This window comes from Staurois parvus, unplaced genomic scaffold (assembly GCF_062004578.1).
Source record: "Staurois parvus isolate SC_StPar_1 unplaced genomic scaffold, SC_StPar_1.0 ptg000291l, whole genome shotgun sequence".
NCBI lineage: Eukaryota > Metazoa > Chordata > Amphibia > Anura > Ranidae > Staurois > Staurois parvus.
Window position 1 is genome coordinate 6,867,398 of NW_028318087.1, and position 24,969 is coordinate 6,892,366.

The 24,969-nt window shown below is 38.4% G+C and overlaps 1 protein-coding gene across 18 annotated transcripts in view; it reads left to right on the top strand.

Annotated features, from left to right (window-relative positions):
- KCNMA1 (potassium calcium-activated channel subfamily M alpha 1) overlaps nucleotides 1-24,756 on the top strand; it is a 976,002-nt gene extending 951,246 nt beyond the window's left edge. For 10 of the 18 annotated variants that reach the window (XM_089682563.1, XM_089682562.1, XM_089682564.1 and 7 more), the window contains 4 exons: nucleotides 13-131; nucleotides 315-539; nucleotides 16,345-16,364; nucleotides 22,630-24,756. In XM_089682563.1, coding sequence (XP_089538689.1) covers nucleotides 13-131; nucleotides 315-539; nucleotides 16,345-16,364; nucleotides 22,630-22,784 — 519 coding nt within the window. In that variant the 3' untranslated portion in view covers nucleotides 22,785-24,756. Of the gene's footprint in view, nucleotides 1-12; nucleotides 132-314; nucleotides 1,801-16,344; nucleotides 16,365-22,629 lie in introns of those variants that run through there. The other 8 variants (XM_089682551.1, XM_089682567.1, XM_089682566.1 and 5 more) reach the window with 4 other exon arrangements.
- The last annotated feature ends 213 nt before the right edge of the window (nucleotides 24,757-24,969 follow it).

A 24,969-nucleotide genomic window follows, 5' to 3' on the forward strand; every position in this document is an offset into this window, starting at 1 on the left:
TGCCTTTTGCAGGATGGTGGATGTTATGGGGATTTGTATTGCAAAGCTCTGAAAACATACAACATGCTATGCTTCGGTATATATCGGCTACGTGATGCACACTTAAGTACACCAAGTCAATGTACGAAAAGGTAAATAGTTATTAGATAAGGTTACAATAAAATTATTTTATTGCTCTGCTATGTAATGATGTCTTTTTTCATGAATATCTATTAGTAGTGAAGTGTCCTCTGCATATTGTGCACCTAACATTCTGAATAGTTTATTGATCTTGCACATCATGTCCGTTAGAGAAATCTGCTTTTGTCTTCCAGGTATGTTATCACAAATCCTCCTTATGAATTTGAGTTGGTGCCCACTGACCTCATCTTCTGCCTGATGCAATTCGACCATAATGCCAGCCAGTCTCGTGCCAGCCTCTCTCACTCCTCACACTCTTCACACTCCTCAAGCAAAAAGAGCTCGTCTGTTCACTCCATCCCAGCTTCGGCTAACCGCCAGAACCGTGCAAAAGCTCGTGACACCCGTGATAAACAGAAGTACGTGCTGGAAGACAGACTCTGAATGGGCAACGGTGGGGGAGGGGAGGGTGAGATGATGCATTCATTAGGGTATTGCTATGAATTAATGAATCTCATTGACCCCTTTGTAGAGCAATAGTAACAGACCAGCAAAGAGGCTAATGTTCTACATATAACAGACAATTTTCTATGCATTTGTTCAACATTACACAACTGCACAGGGTAAGGAAAAAAAAAATACAAAAACAGAAAGTTACCTGGGACACAGGACACCATGAATTCTAGTTAACAGTTGATTACATGCCCTAGAAACCTCTACACACAACAGTGTGCAGTTTAAAGGGCTAGTATTATAGGCTGCTCTTCTAGACTAAAGAGGGGGGTTGTGATGATATAGCCAAAGAAAATAATATGTTATAGAATAATATCCAATAATCCACAGAACTGTTAATGCCATTGTTGAAGCCTACATCAATATGGCAAAAACGTAAATTCAGCTGTGATGTGTGACTATGTTTCCCATATGTATGTCCATCCCCGACTGCATTCATGTGAATATTGTTGCTCTCCTCCCTGCCTCATGTACATTGTCCTTCCTCGTGTTTTGGTCATGAGTGCATGGCATTCTTTGTTACCTTTTAAATAGCTTGATGTTATGTCTCAAGTCCAAAAGCCAGATGTAGACACCTTTTCAACAGGAGGTTTCCTACACTGACTAACTGCCCTTTTCTGACCCTCATTTGGGTTGAGAGTAAGTACAGTAACACCAGTCAAATACATAGGGACTTGGACATCTGTTCGCTTACAAAAGAAGCATTAAAGAATCTAACTTAGCATAGTAGTATATGTAGTATAACTACATGTGTGCCAGGAGAAAGAATCAGCTGAGAGCTAAAACCAGACAGTATTATAGAATCTTTCAGTTAACATGTTGTAAAATATAAATGCTGTAAACGAAACTAAGACACTTAAGTGCCAGACTACAGGCAGTTTTTATAAGACAGATAACACTTGACTGAAATACAAGTTTGTCTTCTAATGGCTTACATGATCTTTATTTTTGTGAACGATCTCTTATTGTACAAGTTACCAAACCATAATCCACAGTGGTTCTTACCCTTCCCCAGCACCATGGACTGTTTTACAACAATTTTTCTTAAGGTGTGAGGGCTGCCTTTAATATATATAAATTTTCTTGGTTGTTTAACACATTTCATCAGCATAACATAAAATCTGTGTCGTGATAATTACCAGAATAAAACAATGAAGCATTTTATCATTTCTGTTTATAATTGTTTCTCCCTGCTGGGAAACCACAGATGGTAGTCAGATGGTCTATAGAGCAGCAGTGGACTGACGACTGTTGGTTGAGAACCACCAGTCTGAAGAGACGGCACTGATACAATGAATACACTTTATAGGTGCTCAGACGTTTTTTTAGTTCTACTAAAGGGTTTATAAAGCTGGATCTATTTATATGTGGTTGCAATAGAAGACCTCATTCTTGGCAGTGGCATTTTTGACAACTAGACTGACAAGTTTTTGGTGTCTCTTGAGGGTTGGTTGAGGGTGGTTAACTTAAGTAGACTTATAAGTACTGATCGCTATTACATGTGTGTATGTATGTTTATGTATTAGGAAAAAGAGAGGAAAGAAATGTCGGTTTATGAGGTGCCCGTTGACTTTGGGAAACTGAGAAACTGGTATTAATTATTGTACTAGTAACATCAGACACCATTCTTATCAAGAAAACAGTACATTCTGTTCCACAAGACTTGGTGGGGAAGATTTACCAAAACTGGTGCACACAGAATCTAGTGCAGTTGTGCACAGTAACCAATCAGCTTAGACGTTAGATGCTGTTTGCTTACTTTACATAGTTGCGCCAGATGCTGTGTGCACCTGTTTTAGTAAATTTACCCCAGTTTGTCTTGGGCATTCATAGCATATATTAATAGTTAAGGCATCATGTCTCATATATATAAAGGATAAAACTTCTAATGGGTGACAGCTCTTCTCCCCTTAAAGTTTGTGTTTGTTTTGTTGATGAGACTTCTTAAGAAAAATGTTGCTGGTATGAGTTGCCTGCAGATATTTGGAGCAGCCTCCAAAACCTGGTCGTTATGACTGATGTCCTTGCTTTTCTGGCAGACAATGCTTTGTCTGTTCCTGGTTGTGACAAAATCATATCTGCCCCTCCTCCTTCCTACACACTTCTGTTGGCCAGAAGGTAGCTCATCATGGTGAATGATTGTCTACCTAGAAGTGTGAGGGCCAGCACTTTATACCTGCAATTATTTATTTATTTATTGACAGAATTGGTTACCTACTGAAAACACTAGAATTATGTCTGTTTTGTTTCAATTTAGTTTATAACATGGTGTTCTAGAAACTGTATATATTATTGTCATCCAAAGCTCCCTGTAAATGGAACTTTTTTTATTGATTTCAGTAATAGAACTGCCTAGTCTATCAGCTATGTTTAGTATGGCTTCATCTTATGACTCCGGCAGTTTTTTGGGTTTCAGTCATGGGCAGTAAAAGGATCATTACCTTTTCTATTACTTTTTTTATAACTAGTTTAAATTAACAAATTCCAAAGTTCTTTTTGGCAGTACACTATTGGCTGGGCTGTTAGCTCTCACACTCTTTTCAGAAAGTTAAAATAGCTGATCAAAGCCACAAATTGATATGAAAAGTATTAGAACATTTAAATGTCATGCAAAAGTAGTTCAAGATTTAGTTTGCTTTAAAATTCAATCATGGAATGAATGGACTTTCCACACACCCCTGGTAACACCCCCACCCCCATGTAATCCAGACTCTGCTTACCCATCTGTGGGCCTGGGGCCGACATGGCGGGTAGCAGCAGGTGGAGGGGAGGGAGAACGGTCTGCTTCTTCCTGTGACCCGGAAAGCAACGTATATGATGGCACGTGATGTAAAAAAGTTAAGAAAAATTATTTTTTGCAAAAAAATAAAGTTATGCCCAAGCATTTAAATTCCCCCACTCAAAAAAAACTATTTGAGGCCCCGTCACCCACACATATATGCACTTATGAACATAAACGCATGCGTGGGGGGGGGGGGGGCACGAAGATGCCGATTGCAATACATGTTGTGTATCATGCACGTGCTGGAGTAGGAGCAATAATTCTAGCACCAGACCTCCTCCTTAACACTAAACTTATGACCTATAGGGGGCTTTTGACGCTTTACCCATAGAAATGATAGGGTATTTTACCAAAAATGTGTGTAATTTATTGCATTTGATTGCCCTAAAATTCACTTTAGGGTGTTTTTTACTGAAATTTTGCATTTCCTAGAACTTTGCGGTAATAAAGTGAAAAAATTGGAACTACCGCTATTTTATTCTGTAGAGTGTCCACTTTCACAAAATATATAATGTTTGGGGGATTTGTGGGGTTTTTTTTTTTTCTTCAGAAATGAAGGAACAAAAGGTGCCTGATCCCACTTCCTCATTTCTTGCCTAGGTGAGCCTGGTGGTTGAGAACTACTGGTGTAGAGCAATATGAATATACCTAGCAACAGCACCACGGACAGACGTTCTGGGGAATTTGGACCCCAGATCGCTGGTGCCATGTAGGACTGCTTCAAACCTGTCAGTGTACAGTGGGGAAAATAGTAATCTGATCCCCTGCAGAGTTTGTAAGTTTTCCCCCTTCCAAGTACTGAAGGGTCTATAATTTTTATCATAGGTGTATTTTAAATGATTGTCAGAATATTGACCAAAAATCCAGAAAAAACGCATGTTACATACATACAAATGTTCTAAATTGGGTTGCACTTCAATGAATAAAATAAGTATTAGATCCCCTGCCAACCAACAATAATTCTGGCTCCCACAGGCGGGCTATGTGCTCGTGTGGTTCACAGATTAGTCCTGTCAACTTGTTATGTGTATAAAAGACACCTGTCCACAGAATCTTTCTTCCATTCAAACCACACCACCATGGGCAAAAGAGACCAAAAAGCTGTCAAAGGACATCAGGGACAAGATTGTAGACCTGCACAAGGCTGGAATGGGCTACAAGACCATCAGCAAGAAGCTTGGTGAGAAGGAGACAACTGTGGGAGCGATTATTCACAAATAAAAGAAATACAATTAACCATCAATTGCCGTCGGTCTGGATTGGGAGAAAGTGCTCTGGTCATATGAGACCAAAATTGAGCTCTTTGTCATTAACTCAACTCGCCGTGTTGGGAGGAAGAAAAATTCTAACTATGACCCCAAGAACACCATCCCTACAGTCAAGCACAGAGGTAGAAACATTATTCTTTAGGGCTGTTTCTCTGCTTAGAGCTGATTCACACATGCGTGGTGCAGATTGAAGCTCAGGTTTCACAGTTATGCGGTTTAGAAACGGTTTCCATAGAAGTCAATATCTTGTAATTTGCACTTGAACCTGAAGGCACTGCTCAGAAATCGTACATGACTTTGTTTCAAACTGCACTGAATCCGCACTGCCAGTGCAGCAGATATGTGAGCAAGCACCATAGGAAGCAATGTTTTTTCACATGTCATGCGGATTGGATGCAGTTTAAACCGTATCCAATCCGCATATATGCGAATTAAAGGTACAGGCCGACTTTGCCGCATTGAGGGGCCAATGGACGGGGCAATGTATTGTAAAACTTTGGATGAGAATCTTGTTCCCTCAGCCAGATGGGTCATTGATGGGTCTTCCAGCATGACAATGACCCAAAACATACTGCCAAGGTAACAAAGGAGTGGCTCAAGAAGAAGCACATTAAGGTCATGGAGCTGTCTAACCAGTCTTCAGAACTTAATCCCATCGAAAATTGCTGAAACTTTGAGTTGCCAAGCGACAGCCAAGAAACCTTAAGGATTTACAGAAGATCTGTAAAGAAGAGTGGAGCAAAATCCCTCCTGAGATGTGTGCAAACCTGGTAACCAACTACAAGAAATGTTTTACCTCTGTGCTTGTCAACAAGGGTTTCTCCACCAAGTACTAAGTCATGTTTTGCTTGGGGATCAAATACTTGTTTTACTCACTGAACTGCAACTCAATTTATAACATTTGTATCATGTGTTTTTTCTGGATTTTTGGTTGATATTCTTCTCTATCATTTAAAATACACCTATGATAAAAACAATTATAGACCCTCCATTTCTTTGTAAATGGGCAAACTTACAAAATCTGCAGGGGATCAAATAATTATTTTCCCCACTGTATCTGTGTGTTTGTACCTCGTACGGGCAAACAGATACACTGTGACAGGAAGAATCAATGAACTACCACAGCACTCAAAAGCGCTAAGGTAGTTCATTGAAAACTACCAGCCGAAAAGTGCAAAGGTTGTCGAGACTTGTAGTCTCTGTGAATGAATGATCTGGCCATTTGGCCCGAGGCCCGTACGGCTGCACTGTTCTAAAAAATGAAAGCTAGTACGGAGAACTGCATTGCAGTCACAGGGAGAGAGGACAGTGGGCGGTGGCTGCAGCATTGGGAACATGTTACATGTTCCACCCTAAAACCAAGTAAAACATGTAACACGTTCCCAAAGGTGAACTTACCCTTTAACCACATTCCTGCTGCCCTATAGCAGGTATACTGCTACAGGGCGGCAGGGGTGTGCAAAATCACGTGTATATATATATATATATATATGTATATATGTATATGTATGTGATTTTGCATATCCAGGTAGGGGGCGTGTGCGAGCCCTACCTGCGCTGCCATTAGCGGCTGTCAATCACCGGTCCCTGCCGGTGATTACTCGCCAGCGCCTGGTGACTGCCGAGCATCTATTTTTTATTTGTTATTGGTGTATTATCATTGTTGTTGGCTACTTTATCCATGTTCTGTGACAATCAGAGGAGATTTACCCCTCACCATGAAGAAATTTGCTTTCACTTCCTGTTCTGTCTCTGAAATAATCAACAGAAATCCAACCATATTCCAAAAGCAGCATAACAAGAGCAAGTGACAGGAGAACTAAACCATTCTATCCAAAAATTTACAAAAATTATTTCTAGTTTTACAGTACAAGACACAAGCTCTTTTAACCACTATAACTGGGCTGCACAGCTACCTTCAGGCGTTTGAACTGGTTGCAGGGAAACCCCCATATATAACCCCTCTCAGCTAGCCTCAGTTTTTTGCTAGTGCTCTTAGGTGATGCACCTCTTCTCTCTGCTGGGAGAAATTTACCACCTTCTACAGAGGTTTATTTTGTATCTTTCTCTCTCTGAATGATGACATTCCACCTAGATAATTCTATTGATCTTCCTGCTGGACCACAGCTTCTAATGCAGCTTCAGGATTGGGTGACTTCTCAGCAGAGCCATGAGAAACTTAACCCAGTATCTGCTGGAAAGAAGATATGGGGCTGACTTTAGCATTGCTTTCATGCACTGGATCCTACTGTAGGCACTTCCCTTGGCATATAGTGCAATACATTGAGTAATCTGCAAGGTGGTTTACAGGGCCGTGGTCTTCCTGCGGCCTAGCCCTGTCTCTGTAGACCCCTGTGAGGTATGCCATTGTGGAAGGCAAAGCCAAGATGGGGTATATCCCCTGTAACTCCTGCCTAGTGATTCTATTCTAGTGACTTCAGAGTGAAAGTTCTTTAAAGCTGAAGTTTAGTTCAAAATTAATTTTTTTTTTTTTCACTACAGCTTTAATTGCATTAAATCTTCAGCAGCAGGAAGAGGACAGCCCTGCAATGAAGATTTCTATAGAATCCAGCAGCCTGTACATTGTAGTACTTGCTCTATTAGTAAGTAATGTAACTAAAGCTGAGAAAAAAATTATTTTAGCTAAACTACAGGTTTAAGCATTCAGTCATGGATACCCTCATTCTCTAGACTCTGCACAAATTTCTCCCTCCAAAGTGATATATAGTGCTCTTGCACCATCTCATTTTCAGTGAGGTTACTGCGGCTCTGCTGCCTCCATTTTCTGGGCAGTTCACTGAACATTCAACATCTCCTGGCTGGGCAAGATACAGGGGCTGTTACCACATGACCTAGGTTACTGCAACCTACAAGTACTTGGCATTGAGGCATTGCCTCGCCCTCTCTGCTGCTGCAGGGATTGTGAGTACCCCCACAAGATATTCACAAGTATGGCAAATCCTAAGCACAAGGGAAAAAGATAAATTTGCTAGACCAGATTCATTGGGAGTTTATTTCAGGGCCCTAGTAGCCTTTCTTTTGATTAATGCCCCTGCTGTCTCCCTTTCTTTCCTCATGCCAGTCAGCCATAACTGCTTAATATTTTCTATCTAGAAAGGTTTTTTTTGCCAGTGTCAGATTTCATGGGCAGCCTTTCTAGCCTTAGTGAAGCCATAAATAGCAGGGATCACAGATATGCACCTTTTGAGCTGCCCTTCAGATTCAATCTTAGATTTTGCCAGAGATGTTACCTTAGGAGGGGGTGGCAGCTGAGGATAACTGAGGGATGAAACAGCTATACCTAATTATGCTGTACACTTCTGTTTCGCATTGGAGCAGCTGAAGTCTGCTCACCTCAAGGTATCCAGATTTTTACTCCCACAACATGCTTCACTCAACATTATCTTATTGAGGAAAATTTCCTACATATGTGTTAGGTTCCTATGGTTGATCCTGGCATACCTGTAGTTAGTTCTGTAGCATCCTGCCAGGCAATTTCTGTCTGAATGCATCACCCGAAACCCTAGTTTCATCCTTGTTCCATCCTCCGCCCCTCTTAAACTAGCCAAGACAGTTTCCAAGATCTCTTCCCAGTGATGGGGCACCTCTGCTACCTCCTTTGAGGCTTAACCATTTGCCTAGTTTCACTCCACACCATTGCAGCTTAACATTCTCGCTACAAATGGGCTCGGTACTTGCACTGTCCCATGCATCTTACTCCCAAAACAAGACTTTTCCTAGCATTGTAGATTTCCAGAACTCAGGAGAAATCCTTCCAACCAAGAATGTGGAAGGTCCCTACGAGGGATGCCAGCCTGTTGGGCTGGGGATCAGTCCTCAACACCCTTTCAGTGCAACAGACTTGTTAGTCGGAGGAAGGTCATCTTTCCTGCAACATTCTGGAGCTTAGAGTGATTAAGTTGTCTTTGCAATGTTGGCCGTCTCTGTTGAGAGGATACCATATGAAAATTCAACCATTAATGAGAGATCAAGCATTAATGAAGCACCAGTAGTTGGATTTTCTCAGTTCTCAGCTTCTGGATCTGGGGAAATGGGCTTTCCATCCTGAGGTGTTTCAAGCCCTTTACCATAAGTGGGAGAGATACTGGATGTGGATCTACTGGCATCCAGATTCATTAACAAACTGGTCACGTTTTTGCCAGGTCCATGGACTATCAGGAATTTGCAGTGGATGCTCTGGTGATGCCATGGAGTCACTTCAATTCTCCCTGCTTCTCGCTTCACATTTGCTAGGTGGATCAGACAGGTTGTCATTGGGGCCTTTAGTGTGAAGGATAGGGTTCCTCTCTTCCCTGTTAATGCACATTGTACCAAATCTGTTGATGCTTTATGGGCTTCTGTTTCTCAGATTTGCAAGGCTGCCACATGGGCTTCTGTTCACATGTGTAAGTTCTGCTAGGTGGGCCTCCACCATTGCCAGTTTTGTGTGTAAGGTGCTACAGACAACTCTGTCAAGGTTTATTGACTACTTTTGTCAGCCTGTGAACATTGTATGTTGTGGGGAATTCTTTTTTGCCAGTGTACATTCATCTGAAGGTTACTGCATGTAACTTAGTCATAATAATAAAAGTTTAAGTCCCGTACTGTATGCCCTACCTATATTGACCATCATTCTAGATCAATGGTAGCAACCTTGGCACTCCAGCTGTGGTGAAATTAGAAATCCCATCCTCATGTCTCTACCTCAAGGAGTTTTGTAATGCTTCATTGTAATTCTATAACAGCTGGAGTGCCAAGGTTGCTGACCCCTGGTCTAAATGTTTTTTTACAGGTCAAACTTTAAAGTGCATCCAAAGACCAAACTTTTGTTCGTTTTGGATTGAGCGTTTATATTTCTGTCAGATTTTTATTGCTGTGTTCCTACTGGGGAAAATCTCCATGTGAAGACAATAATGCTAGTGACAACCAACTAAGAAGGGATTTCTCTTCACTTCTTTTTGTTTTTGGAACAAAAGGTGCAAAGAAATATCCCCAATGTGAAGCAGAAAAAAAAATCTAACAGGCATTTGCAATTTCCTTCTGTGTCCAAAACAAAAAAAAAGTTTGGCTTTAGACATACTTTAAATTGCTGTCTATTATGTGTATAACTTTCTGTGCATAAAAACTACAGATTATATGAATCGGGGGAAGGATTGATTGAATAAAGGGCAAGCAGTGCTGTAAGTCATGGCTATAATATGCATAGTAGGAAGGGGATCCTCAACAGATCAAGTTTAAAGAGAGAGTGTGTTTTCAGGAGGCACATATTTGTTATTGCATTATTTATTATTATTATACAGGATTTATATAGTGCCAACAGTTTACGCAACGCTTTACAACATAAGGGTAGACAGTACAATTACAATACAAATTAATACAAGAGGATTCAGAGGGCCCTGCTCATTACAGCTTACAATCTAAGAGGGCGGGTCGAGTGAAACAAAAGGTAATAAGTGTGGGGGATGGGCTGATGGACAAAATACATGTACAGGTGTTAGGTGGGGGGCAGAATAGGCCTCTGTGAAGTTTTCAGGGATTGTCTAAAACTGGACACAGATTGAGATAGTTGGACACATTGGGGAAGGGAGTTCCAGAGGATGGGAGCGGCTCTGGAGAAATTAAATGTAGTGTTTTATGGATTAGAAGCAAGGAAAATTAGCTGCATAACTCCTTAAAGGGAATGGATCTATAAAAACATGTTTGTAAGTCTCTTCTGCCAAAAATGGAATAAATTCACCTGTCTGCTAGCATTTTTTTTGGTGTATGCTGCCTGCATCACATAAACAGTGCAGTGTACCAACCTGAACTTAATATCATTAAAGCCTCGTACACACGATGAGAACATCAGATGAATGATCATCCGGTTCTTTTTTTTTTGGGGGGGGGGGGGTTTAATGCTAGTCTCATATTAAAAATGAAGAGGTTACTAAAGTTATGCAAATTCTTGTACAACAGAATGCAACATCAGAATTGATGTAATGAATTGTAATTTATTATTTTGTTTCCGAGCATGCGCCATCTTGGTCACACACTTTTTTTGGGATAAATACGGTACTGATTAACTGCTTTCCCACCGCGCTATAGCAGAAATACTGCTACAGGGCGGCAGGGGTGCACAGTATATGTGATTTCGGGGCAGGGGGCGCACGGTGATTCCCTGCCGATACCCAGCGATCATCATATGTCACGAACGGGGGAGAGCCCTGTATGTCAACAATACCCTGTCAGCTCCTGCACACTGCATAGCAGAGCCATACACTGGGGATGTCAGTGACAGTTGGTGCCCCCCCCCCCTCCCCCCGTGTCAGCATGCTTGCCGCAGTCCCGTTGTATGTCGCTGATCGTCACCATTACTAGTATAACCAGAAAAATTCCAGTATCTATACCGCCATTTGTAGACGCTTTAACTTTCATGTAAACCAATTAACTTACATGTATTGGGATTTTTTTTCTAGAAAAGACATGTAGCAGAACACATTTTGGCCTAAATTTATGAAGAAATTAGATTTTTTAATTTGTAAATTTTTTTACTGGACATTTTTTTATAGCGCAAAAAATAAAAACCGCAGAGGCAAATACCACCAAAAGTTTGCTGGAGCTTATAAGCAAATCAATGGGCCAGCCTTTGATCTGCATAGGGGAGCTGCAGTAAAATACAAAATATATATAAAAAAATAAGTACAATATCAGGATATTTGATTTTAGTATAAATGGCCATTCTATGAATTTAAAAATCTCAAATAAGTGTGAATACCAAAATAATTATGAGTTTCATTTGGCATAAAATGTAATAGATTGTATGGTCAAGGAAAGTTAATCTTTTTTAAAACTGCTTGCTTTTATATATTTTCATGAATATTGCTACATTCAAGTCACAAATTGGTTTAGAAATTTGTCCTACAAGCAGGTTTTGGCCTTGGCATTTGTATAAAGGTGACTAGTTAAAAATAAAAGTTAAGTGTATTAGCATGCTCATCATTTAAAACAGAGTGGCATATTAGTCTAGAGAATCGTCCTGGATAACTGGCAGGTATTTTCAGTTACAGAGTAAAGAGCTGCATCGTTTTGCTGTAGAACAAGTAACTGTATATTATTCCTTCACGTTGTAATAATCAAAATGACACATTTACAGTGATCTCACTGTCTCATGCCCTCCATTCAACTATTTCTTTATAAGACACTGACATATGACCTTCGCATTTTAGATGAAAATAGGTAAGATTAGCTAGAGATTTTGTACACATGGAATCGTATTTATCTTTTACACCCACTTAAAGCTTGCTTGGGGAATAGAACATACAGGTCCATCACTGCATCGGTGCCATCATTCTGCTGATATTAGGATAACATTAAACTCTTGCTTTCGTTCACATGTAGAGTGTGAAAATGTTGATTAATTGTTATATTTCACAAAATACTCAGTGTAGTTAAGGAAGGGGAATGTAGAACCAGGTTCTCCAGAACAAAAAGTCATGCCTTGCCTTTCTGAATTTGAATTGGTAATACAGATTTAGTGTCTATACTATATTCTGGTTTCCCTGCATGCATTTTGATTGTGTTTTTTAGAATAAAAGAAGAAATATTGACTAATGTGTAGGTTTATATCCAAACAAGGAAGGAAAAAAGGGGTAATTGGTGTCAAATTATGGTGTAGTAAAATTATGCTGTTTCATATTCACCTTTGCTGTTCATGGTAATATTCCATACTGATTCATTACATGCAGTTTTCCCTACATTGAAATTCTATGACCTTCAGTGCAAAGCAATCTCAGTTTTTGCATACCTACTTTAAAAGGGATGTCGATCTTTTAAACAGCCCCTTAAAAATTATGGCTTTCTTGCCTCAAATCCTGGGTAAAATGTTGGTTATACTTTGTGTAAATGACTAGTAACTGTACGTTAAACAACTGTGTGCATAGATAGACGTCTCTCCCACAAATTAATTGAGTTTCGAATAGGCATTCCCCAAACCTGGATCGTATACAACAAACCCTGAAATATTGAAACTATGATCTACAGATTGCACAGTATGGCATTTAGGTTCCGTTCACACTTGCAAATTGGAGGATGACAACTCCTGCAGCTAATCACAGCTGTTCTCATGTAATTGCTCATGGAGACATTCTGCGTCAAGGGCTGATCATTCACAGGTAATTGCTCCATGAGGGAATACATGCCAGGTTAAAGGATAAGTTCACCTTTTGTAACATGGTACACTCATATTCAGGGTGTAACATGTTACAATTGCTCTCGCCCCTGCACCCCCCCCACCCCCCATTGTGACAGCGAGCAGGGGATCTTCTCCCCTGCTAGCTGCAACAGTCTGAAAATTGGAAACCTACAAGTCCCAACAGCCTATACGGCGGTTGGCTTGTAATTATCAATGAACTACACGGTAGCTGTTGAGCACTGTGGTAGTTCATTCTCTCTTCTTGTCAGTGTGTATCTGCTTGCCTGTACCTGGTACGACATACACTGACAAGTCTGCAGAAGTCCTGTATTGCAGCCACAAGCTGCTGCTTACAGGTGAAATGCTGTACTGGCTCCAAGTAAAAAAATAAATAATGATAAATTCACTTTTTTTTTACCTGCAAAAAGATGTGCTTTTATTTTTTTTTTTTAAAGGTGAATGTATCCTTTAATGTTCTGTGTATTGCTCCACGGTGGTCTCTGCTAGGTAGGCTAGGTGTAAAGTAATAGACTTAGATAATACTTAGATTAAGGTCTTTACATTGGTAATGTGAATCAGCACTGTATTAGTTTACAGTGCTATTTGGCTTCCTATGTGGTAGTTGACACCTGTTCAAAACCTGATCAAAAGTCAATCTTCTACTAGAAAATATTTGTATTAGGGATGAAAATTCATACTAATGGGCCTAATCAAAGCCACCCAGCTTATTTCAACATGTTATGTGTTTATGTCAGATACATTATACAGTGCGATATCTACAAGTATTTGGAATGGTCAAATACTCTTCATGTGGGAAAACAGATTTCTTCCATCTGTTTTATTAAGCTAGCTTCCATACAGGCCAGCTGATGCAGAGCCATGGAATGGTGGCATTAACACTGAATTTATTCTCTGTGTGAGAATATGGATAACATGTATAAATACATAAGTAGTCCTTATACCAAACTTGGTGTAGAGTTATCAGGTATGACTTTCAGGTCATACCAGAGAAAAGAGGTACACTCCTTAATTCTGGAGGGAAAGAGATTAAGCCCCTGGTCATACCGGGTGCGACTTGGCATGCAATTTGCATACCATGCGACTTGCAAGTCGCTCCCTATTGTCCGCTATTAGAGCAGTCATATCGGTGCGGTTCCGACTTGGTCAGAGCCGCACTGATTTCTAAAGTAGCGCATGCACTACTTTTGGTGCAATTTCTGTATCAGATGTCTTGCAAATCGCACCTCAAATCGGCAAGTCACCCGATTTTGAAATCGTGCGACTTCACTGTAAGTCACACAATTTCAAAATTGGCTTTGATGTGACTAGGGTGTAACCTTCACAATTTCATAGCTCTTACTGTGAAGAAGCCTTTCTGTATGTGGACTAGGCTCCCTTAAGAACTAGTTCTGGCCAACTCAGTAAATTGTTTTTAAAAAAGTGCTGGATGCATTCCTAAATGCAAACCATGCAACTGCATATTAACATTTATAGGTGATAACACCAGATAAATTTGATCCAATTGCCTCTGCCTCTGGATCAACAATAAATATAGGATTGTGTAAATGGAGTTTTTTTTGTTGGTGGAATTAGGTGGACTTGTTATGTAATATATTCTGGATATGTAGACGCATCTTTTTTACAGTATTTATTACAGCTTATATAGTGCTTTACATATATATTGTACATTCACATCAGTCCCTAACTCTCAAGGAGCTTACAATCTAAGGTCCCTAACTCACATTCATACTTACACATACTAAGGCCAATTTAGACAGGAGACAATTAACCTACCAGTATGTCTTTGGAGTGTGGGAGGAAGCCGGAGTACACAGAGGAAACCCACACAGGCACAGGGAGAACATGCAAACTCCAGGGAGATCATGCCATGGTTGGGATTTGAACCAACAACCCTATTGCTGCTAGGCGGAAGTGCTAACCACTTAGTCACTGTGCTGCCCCGTATGTGGTCACATTGGCTAGCCCATCAAACAGCTGCAGAGCTGTGATTGTGTAGAATCAAAAATGTAAAGCTTATCATATAAATGTGGTATGGTGTTCAGTCATAGTTCCTCAAAAAAAGTTTAGTTTTCGGAGCAGTGGAAACAACTGTCCATAAATATAGTATAAATCATTTATCTAAGGCAAAGAAAACATGATCTGTTGGGTTACTTGAGGAATGGAGCTGAGAAATACTTTATCAGAGGTAGTCTAGTTGTTATGTGGCCATTCAGTGTTAAAAGTAATAATAATAAACAGTATATACTGTAGCAAATGCAAATGTCATATCTAAGCAACAACCTTGTACCCAAAAAAGTCTGTCCCGTCATGCTTGCCATTCTCCCAGTGATGAACATAATGGCAGGGGAAAGGTGAGTAATTAGAGCAAATATATATTTTAAAAAAAAACTTTGTAAAAGATATTAAGGTATTTGAATTAATTTCTTGTATCAGACTATTTGTGTTGTAATATATCAAAAACAATCACACATTCTGCAGATCATGTAACAATTTGGCATAAGCTTTAGATGGAGAGTAGTGGACACATGCTATTGATACTCAGATCACAAATACTTAAAATGGTATTAAACCCAAAACCAAAAATGTAATATATGACAGCTTACCAACTATGGGGTGGCTGCATCCATTTTCTTTTTTCAGGCTTTTCCCCTCTGTGTTTACCTGGTGATCTGGCCAGTAAAACAATTCTTGTATTAGTGAGACATAACTCTGGATGAAGGAGTACAGGGGGGCACCTTTGGACAGCAGCATTGTCAGTCTGGGGGAAGGGGAGTGTTAGGTGTACTAGCAGATTTAAATATACAAACAAATTAAAGCCAAACTCCAGCTATACTTTATAATCAGTTTATTGGGATAAAGATTTTTCCATAAATAAAGCTGATCAATGTAAGTCATCTGGCTAGTTTAAATGGTTCTCTGTAACTGATACATTCTGCTGGAAAGCTTATTCTTTTGAAAAACAACAGACATACTGTCTGGATCACCTGATTAAAATAGAAGAAAGCCTAAAAAGAAAATGAATGTAGCCATGGCATGTAAGAATTGGTAAGATGCAATATAATGTTTGCTGTGGGGTTTAATACTGCTTTAACATATATAATGTATAATTGATGAATTGGCTATTTCTGAGTACCACTGTAGAAAGAGGATTCATAATGACATACTGAATGGACTGTTGCAGGAAAGGGAAGTCGACTGGAAATATAACGATAGAAAAAAAAAAAACAAAACTGCACATATTTGGTCTATGGTATCTGGGAAACTTGTATAGTTCTACGGTGTTTAAAGTAGTGTGTTGCAAAATCAGAGAGAGCAGAAAGCTAGAATGCAATATCTACATTGATCAAATGGAACAGATAAAATGCAGTACAACTTTACCCACCTGTCAGCTTAGATAAAAGGGAATAAACTTGTGTCAAAGCCTTTGAAATGACTCACATAGATTACTTCTTTCTCTAAATTGCAACAAGGACGAATAGAATGGGCCAAGGTATGGATCCTCCCAGTTCTGCATGCACTAGAAGCTTCTGTGGGCTTCCTCTTCCTTCTATAACTCTGTCCTTGTGATACCCTGTGTGGAACAATGACAACATACAAAGAGGATATATATATATAAAATAAGAGGTCACTAGTCCAAGCCCCTTTCCAGCTGGAATGCTACAGCAATTGATTTGTATATATTAAAGTATTGGGCAGTCGTAGCTGTTCCAGCTGCCAAGGGGTTTCCATTGTTTGGTTTTTTCCTGTTTCTCTTATTGTGTAGTGTGTAATTTGTTCTTTGATTTCAGCTTTAACCAGGAGTCCTGACTGAAATTGGCTGTTTTTGTTGCTACTGTCTTTATGTGGCTCCTCATTGCCAGCTTGCTTGCTTTTCCGCATGTACCCTTGTGCTTCCTGACTGGTTGTCCCCATTTCAAAAGCTATCCTTGCCCTTCCTCCTTTTTTCACTGTCATGTGTTTGTTTTCTGTGTTGGTTTCTGTAGTTAAACTGTGGTGTAAAATACACAAGTGGAGCTATGTGACAAGGAAATAATTAGGCTGAGTTTATTAAACTATTTAAAGCAAAATGTGAGCCCTACAAGACCTCTGCATGACACCTAGTCAAGGAGGTAATTTTCAAAGTCCCCTTTCATGTAAATTATTGAATTTGGATATTCTGTTACCTGGATTCAGTTTTTACTTTTACATTGAATTTCAAAATATTGTCAGACTATAGGAAAATGTATTTTCTACCTTTGCAGTAGGCTTTGGCTTGACATGTTCAGTTCTGTGGGTTGCTAAATCCATTTTCTGTGCCATAGCTGTGTAGAATATTGCTTAGTTTTTAAAACATACATTTCATTTTTGCTTTCAGCTTTGGTAGATAGAAAACACCAAAGTAATGCAGACCATAGACGGTTTGTTTATCGGCCTATTTTTCGTCCGAAAGAATAATTGTCTGATTTTCGCACTGTTAGTGGGGCAATGGCATCGGACAATTTTCGCGGTTCCTCCTCATTTCTTTTATCAGTCATGCTGGAAAATTTGTGAAAACAATCATTGGTGGCAACAAAACTACTGATATTTCGTTTTTTTCGGACAAAAATTGGCCGATGAATGAACCGTCTATGACCTGAATAAGAGCCAGTCTCAAGGATTTGGACTTGAACTTGGTGTGGATGTCATCAGTTTATGACCCTTTTGAGATAATTCAGAATTAATTGGCAGGTGCAGTTGACCTCATTCTGACCTGTATTTGAACAGTTTCAAGAATGTTTTGCATTCCCCAGAGACTTGTATGGGGATGAAAAACCCACTTAAAATACTGCTGTCCTGTAAAATTCTATAAGCTTGAGATACTCTGAGCCCCAAGCTTTGAATTGCTTTGGAGCACCTCTCCAGTCATTAAGTGAAAAAAAGTCATCCTTAAACCACTACAAAAAGGTAAAGTGAAGGTAACTTGCATTTTCTGAAAGGAGCAAAACATACAATCAAATCCACACACTAGCTTATAGGTTAGGCAGAAGCTTCAGATAGGCTTGCAAACTGGCCATACATGGTGTTTTCCATTTTATGATGTAACTTACGTAAACATCTCTAGCAATTGTCTGACAGTGCAGCGATAATTGATAAATCTGTGTGGTGGCGAAGATTTCAAACATTCACAAAGAGACTGTGAATGAGAATGACTTGTGTGATTAGACTTTGATGGAAGCAGTCAGGGAATATATACTTCTATTAGAGCTTAGGCTGATGTCACATTGGCAGTTTTGCTGCTGGCAAGAAAGGGCCAGTGTTTAGATTTCTATGGAAGACACAGTAGGGACGTAAAACACACACACTGAACATGGCGCTCCCTCCCCATCTAGATAAATGAGATGTCACTCTTTCACCAATGGCCTACATTCTGCAGCCGGTGAGGGAGTGATACATATGTAGCAGGATAGTATTTTTCCTGCATATTCTAGCAATCCTATCACATCAGTGACATCAGCCTTAATCACAATTCATTTAAAAGTATGACCACTTTTTAGTCACTCCTCTTTGCTAATGGAAAAGGGAACAATCCCTTCCATAGTGTGAATGAGGCAAAAAAGAAGGCAATCATATGTATATACTGTATATCTCAGCTGCTGTATCAATATCTGATTGCTATAAAAATAGTCAAAACATAATCAGCACTCCCCTTCCCAACCTATGTAACAGAACCTTACTCTAAAAAGGGCCAAACAGTGAATGCAAACTGATTCAAATCAATCAATATATAACCTACTCTTACTTCTAAAGTACTAAATAATGTGTACAAATATAGAATATTAGAAAAATCATATTAACATTCAACATATAAATGAATCCATAAACACTAAAATGTATGTGTATACAGTTCAAATCTATATAAATCAATTTTCTGTATAAAAATCCATTTGTGGAAGTACACTGATGAAGAATCTTCATTTAAATATTACAATTATATAAGTGGCCAATCTTTAATAAAGTGCAGCCTCCAATATATTAGAAAAGATCTTCCATCTCTGTCTTCAAACTTCCACTTTGTTGCAACCTCCACTTGAAGACACTTCAACCTCTTTTGCAGGGAGGGGGGGGGGGGGGAATCAACCCACCAAATAATAATGATGACTTAAGTTAATAGATCTATTGCACTTATGAACCATTCCATATAACTCATGAACCTCCGTTGTCTCCCTATTCCTGTTTTCTGGAGTTGAAAATATGGGATTGATAAGTAGCTGTGCAAATATCGTGCAACAAAAAAAAATTCAAATATCACCATTTTCTGGTACCTAGGCAAACTTTGTTGCAACAGAAAGTTACATACATTATAAATGCAGAGGTAGATACAAAATGATTATGTATCAATCAAAATGTTAGAAGTATCACGTGGGGACTCTGCATCATACATATAACAAATGCCACCATTTTTTTCTACAAGGCCTTGGTTTTCAGAAAATATATAACATTTGGGGGTTCAATTTCTAGTAAAAATGCAGATTTTTAACGTGAAAATGTAAACAGTTGCCCTGGACGCAAAGTGTTTAATAAATGCAGTTAGTATTATGATAGTTTTTCCCTGCTTCTGCTATGTAATCGATTCATGTATGGAGTTGGGAAAATGGGAATACAGGGAGGAGTGAGTTCCATGTGTTATATGGAAATATCCATAAGTGCAGTAGATCTACTTAATTTAAGTGGTCAATATTATTCAGTGAGTTGATCCCTAAAAAGGGATTGAAGTGTCTTCAACCAAAGGTTACCATGAGTTGGAAGTTTGGAGATAGAAATGGAAGAAGAAAAACGTTTTGAAACATATTGGAGCCTGCACTTTATGGAAGGTTTGTCATCTGTATACTTGCACAAATGGATTTTATGTGTATTTGACACAGATAACCACTTATGCACCTAATATATAAATTGCACTGTATACACATATGGTTTGGTAATTATGGATTTATTTACATGTTGAATGTAATGTGATTTGTTTGTATTATATATTTGTACAGACCATTGTGCACTTTATAACTAAGAGTAGGTTATATATTGTGATTTTATCAATTTGTACATTTTAGAATACGATTGGGGAGGGGAGCGCTGTGTATGTTTTGACCATTATATATATATATATATATACTTATATTTGTATGTGAAAGGTGAATCATAAGCAGCTACACTAACACTTAAAGTGTGATGAAAGATACAAGTAATAAAGGTGTAAATCAATGTTACAATTTTAAAATAAATATAAATAACACACACAATAACATTATCCAATTGGTGCATAACAAAATCCTTAATGTGATAAATTCATCCACTTAATGTGAAATTTGAAAACAACTTCATGTGTTCCTGCTGAATACTGACAATGCTACTGCTCCATGTCAGCCTGAAACCAACTCCCTAGCTGGACCTCTAGATAAAAGATCAAAGGCCTTTAAAGAGTTACAAAAAAAGCATCCAAAGCGATTTCTTTCCCCATTTAATCATACATCACACTAGACTTGTGAATGAAGCCCCAATCATTCATGTACACAACCAGTAAAAATACAGGAAGACTCCCATAGGCTATTTTATAGTTTATTCTAAGTAATCAAATTTGACAATACATTTACAAAAGGTAACAAAATGTCACCATGCTGCTCCTCAAAGTGGAAGGAGAAAAAGGATAAATTGCTTTTAACGTTTACTTATCTAGTGGTGCATCTATTGGGATGAGTTTTTGTCCATATGTTACAGTGGAGGAGCATTGGCACTATTAAGCATGGACAAAATAATTTGCCTCTTTAATTCCACACCTAATGGATGCATTAATCACATTGTGGAATACCATTTGGGCTATTTTGTTATGGGTATTCTGCACTATTTCAGTGTATTACTTTATTTATCCAGGTGCACAGTAGTAGTGGTTTAGAGGATGCATAGATGTTTCATATTTTGAAAAACCCAGTGAAGGAATGTGCCAATGTATGGCCAGAAAGTTTAGGAAAAAAGTAAGCAGTGGAAATACGAGGAATGTCTTCTGTGCAGGATCTTTTTATGGACTAACATTAACATATTCCATAAACATTCAGATTTTATGCAACTGAAATCTCCATTTATAGAACCCAATTGAAGTGCTATCTGCTGGGTGGATCAGATACAATGCTGATGAATTCTGATATTGACGTAAAACTTTAAAATACAAGGATTCCCATGATCATTTATGGGATCTCCAGCTTGATTGAAGCCCCTAAATCTAGTATCCCCTTTTAGATCATATACGTGGATCATTGTGTACTGGTCCCATTGTACAGGCACAGGGTCTTCCCTGCTCTGTAACCCATAAGTCTATAAAGACATTTGTTAGAAGGGAAAAAGTGCTTAGATAAACCAAGTTAGGAGTTCCTTTATAAAGGGTAAAGCAGAGGTACATTTGCCAAATAAAATAAGAGGAATGCAAATTTATTTTAGTGGATCCTACTGAAAGTTTAATTTGTTAGCAATAAATATTTTTATTTTACCTCGTCCACTGTATGGAACCTGAGTAAGACATAAAAAGGAAAAAAAAAGAAGGCTGAAAAGAAACAAAATTCTAAATGACGATCAGAAGTGACAGCACAAGCTAAGGTGTGGGTGGGGGTGGATGAGTGAAAGTAGATAAAAACTGTATTAAAAAATAATAATCCTAAACATTATATATGAAATGTGTTCATCTGATCAGAGATAGGCTTTTAACATGCTATCATTGAAAGGTTGCTTTGAGGCACAACTGGCTGTTCCCGAATGAAATATGTCCCACTATGTGTCACATACCGACTAAATGGCTTTTTAAATGGAGCTGAAATTATTTTGATGTGTACACATCTCGGGGTTTTAATACAACCCACTGTTAAAACGACGCATCCAGATCCGTCTCTTTAAAACCTCATTCATAATTCAGAGCCTGTGATGTGTTCTAAGAGATCTGGGAGCTTTAAAAGAACAGGAATTACACTGAAATATTCCGGCTTTATTAGAGAGACAGTTAACCCTTGATCTTCCAGAGAGAACGCACTCACAATACACAAATATAGCTCATTAGCTGTTGTTTTACGACTAGAGCGTCTTCTTTAGACTTACATAAAATATAAATATGTAAAAAAAAAATTCAAATCATGCTGCCAAATGAAACAGTAGTGCAGAATCACTGAGCCGCACCACTATACAGCACCCTCTAGCAAGAGATAAAATTGCTGTTCACTATAGCTGAGAGGATTGAGATGGTGAATTACATACTGGTGTAAACAGGAACATATTGTCATAAACAGAAGCCAGACGTTCAAGATAACTGATAACTTAATATGAAATAATTAATCCAGCCGTACATCAAATAAGCAGCTCAGGAACAATTACTATGTTAGTGAAATTGCCATGGAAGCCGTTTTATGCACTGGTTTCCCATCACTGCTGTTCTTTCTTTCTCACATTATTTTTTTTTCACTCATTTTAATGATTGTTTGGGATTATTTGGCTTCCAGCACTAACTATGCCTATTTCCTTTCTCCCATTTTGTCTTTCCCTCAAACCTACTTTTCCATTTCTTTTCTTTCTTACACCCCCTGCTGCTACTAATCCCTCTTGCGTCTATCCCCATCTTGCCCAAAATATTTCATATTTTGCCATTCCTTTATTTTTTTCAAATGATGCTTTCTTTTTATTACTTTGTCACATCTTTTCTGCATTCTGTGCATGTTATCTGTTCCTATCCTGTTCCCCCTTTTCTATCTTCAACCTTTGCTCCACAGCAGAAAAGAAATGGTATACAGATGAAATGGAAAACGCTTATCCCAGAAACATTCAGATTAAGCCAATGAGCACACATATGGCTAATCAGATTAATCAATACAAATCGACGAGCAGCTTGATACCGCCAATCCGAGAGGTCGAAGATGAATGTTGATCCTAAACTGAACTTTTTTTAGGGGAAAACAACAAAGACCTATCACAGAACTTGAAGACATATCCAGACTTGCAAAACAAACTAATAACTGCAAGCATAAATGGAACTTCAAACGTGGCGTCGCTCAAAAGGCCTGTGAGAAGCAAGACTTTGTTTTGTATTTCCAACAGGCATACAGTGACTGGAAAAAAAGCAAGTGTACATTATTTAATTTATAAATGAACAGCATCTATATAGTCATGTATAGCCTCTAGTGTTTTAAATTATTTTTATTCATTAGAAAGAAGAAAAATATATATAAATATATTTTTTGTCAAGTCTTTGCCCAAAAATTAAGGATTAATAACAGCCATTTACATGGGAAGGTGATGAAAGGACTTGTGTCAAACATACTTTACATACAGCTGAATACTTTCCCTGCTACAAGACCAAGTGAGCTGCTTCCTAGGACATCATCACATATTCGAAGCAGGTTACTTTTGCCTTGGAAGATCAGATAAAGGATGTCTTTGTTGAACTATTCCATGTTTCTGCCACAGAGTATTGTATGGGCTCTGGATAATCTTGATTGAGATTACTTTGCTACTTTTTTGTCTCACAGTCAACTAGCATTGTTAACGAAGGATTTCAATGGTTCCTGTAAGCCTTCATGAGAACACAATCCCAAAAAAAAATGCAACTCAGGCTAGAGTTTTGTTTGTTTACTTTTCTGTTTGACTTTTTTCTTTTTAATTTACTTGTCATATTAATGAGTTGTAAACAACCACCAATAATTTCTTTTATAACCTGATCACAGTTGTAAGTTAATTGCAACTTCATCCTATTTTACACATGTGGTTAAAAGATATATTTTCCATTTTGATCAAGTAAATTTCACAGATCAGTTATCATATAAATGAGTGATGTACATGAGATGCATTTAAAGGGCCATGTATGTGTCAGGGCAAGTGCAATGGATATAGACATTTTGGTCCACTTTTGCAGCCAGTTTAAGATGTGATCTAGAATAATATATAGTCTTTAAAAAACAAATATTGTAATGCAGTTCTCACTGGCAATTCCTAATGACTTTTACTAGTCCTTAGAAAGCAGTACTTATTGAACTATTAGTAGATTGAAGTGAACCCCATTTTAAAAATAAACCAGAAATGTTGTCATGTTCATCCATAATATTGTAGGCTTGGGTAGAAGGCAAATGAACCTTGCAGGTTCTGTGCTATATACTTCCAATACCTGTGCAGAAAAGTAACGCCAACATTCTAGTGGGAGATCCTATAATATCTTGCATAGCAGCAATATTGTGAACTTCCCTAACTCTGGGCGTGCTTCAGTGGTTCTTCTAAAATAGATACCTACTCTCACAAAGTAGAAGAAGTGGACAGCCCAGTGCTTGCAGGAAGGTAGTAGTGGACTGGTGGGAATTAAGAGAATACATTTTTATTGACTTTTTAAAAGTAAATAATTCCTTTCTCTCGGCAACATAACTGTCCTGCATTAGTTTTTTAGTTTTATATATAGTTATTCTACATTGTAAAGGTTCCCCTTTAGGGACATACATTTATTCTGGTGCAGTTTAAACAATTTAGACTGTAAGCTATTCAAAGATCAAGAATATTGCTAAAAAAAGGACCAAGATTAGTGTATTACTCATTGAATATTCATTCCTAGGGCTTCTTTGAGGACTGGGCCTGCTACATCACAGCCAGCAGTAACTGCATAAAAACACTTTCCTACTTCATATTTTCAGGTTAAACCCACTGTTGTGCTCACATGTGAAAACTGTGGTCTGATGCTTGTGAAGATAGGCTGGAATCAATGTTACACAAATATAGGATGTATTAATGCTTATCTTTCAGCTGCAACAACTTGGAGTCAATGTGTCCACAAGCCCAGGATGTGTCTACAATGTTGTCATTCAGTTGACTACTACAATAGATTTAAATTTCAAAAATAAAAAAATTTCATCTGGGAAGCTGGAGCCATGATTCACTGCTCAGATAGTAAAGCATTTACTTCATATTATGGTATTTGCTGGGTACAAAACACGTTGCTGTAATTCCAGTATTATGAAAAGGATTATCAATTTAGTCATGAAACACATTTGCCTCCATACAACTTCTTATCTAAATTTAGTATTGATTTACTAACTGCTGAAGGCAAAGTATTGCCTTCTGTATGAGAAGAT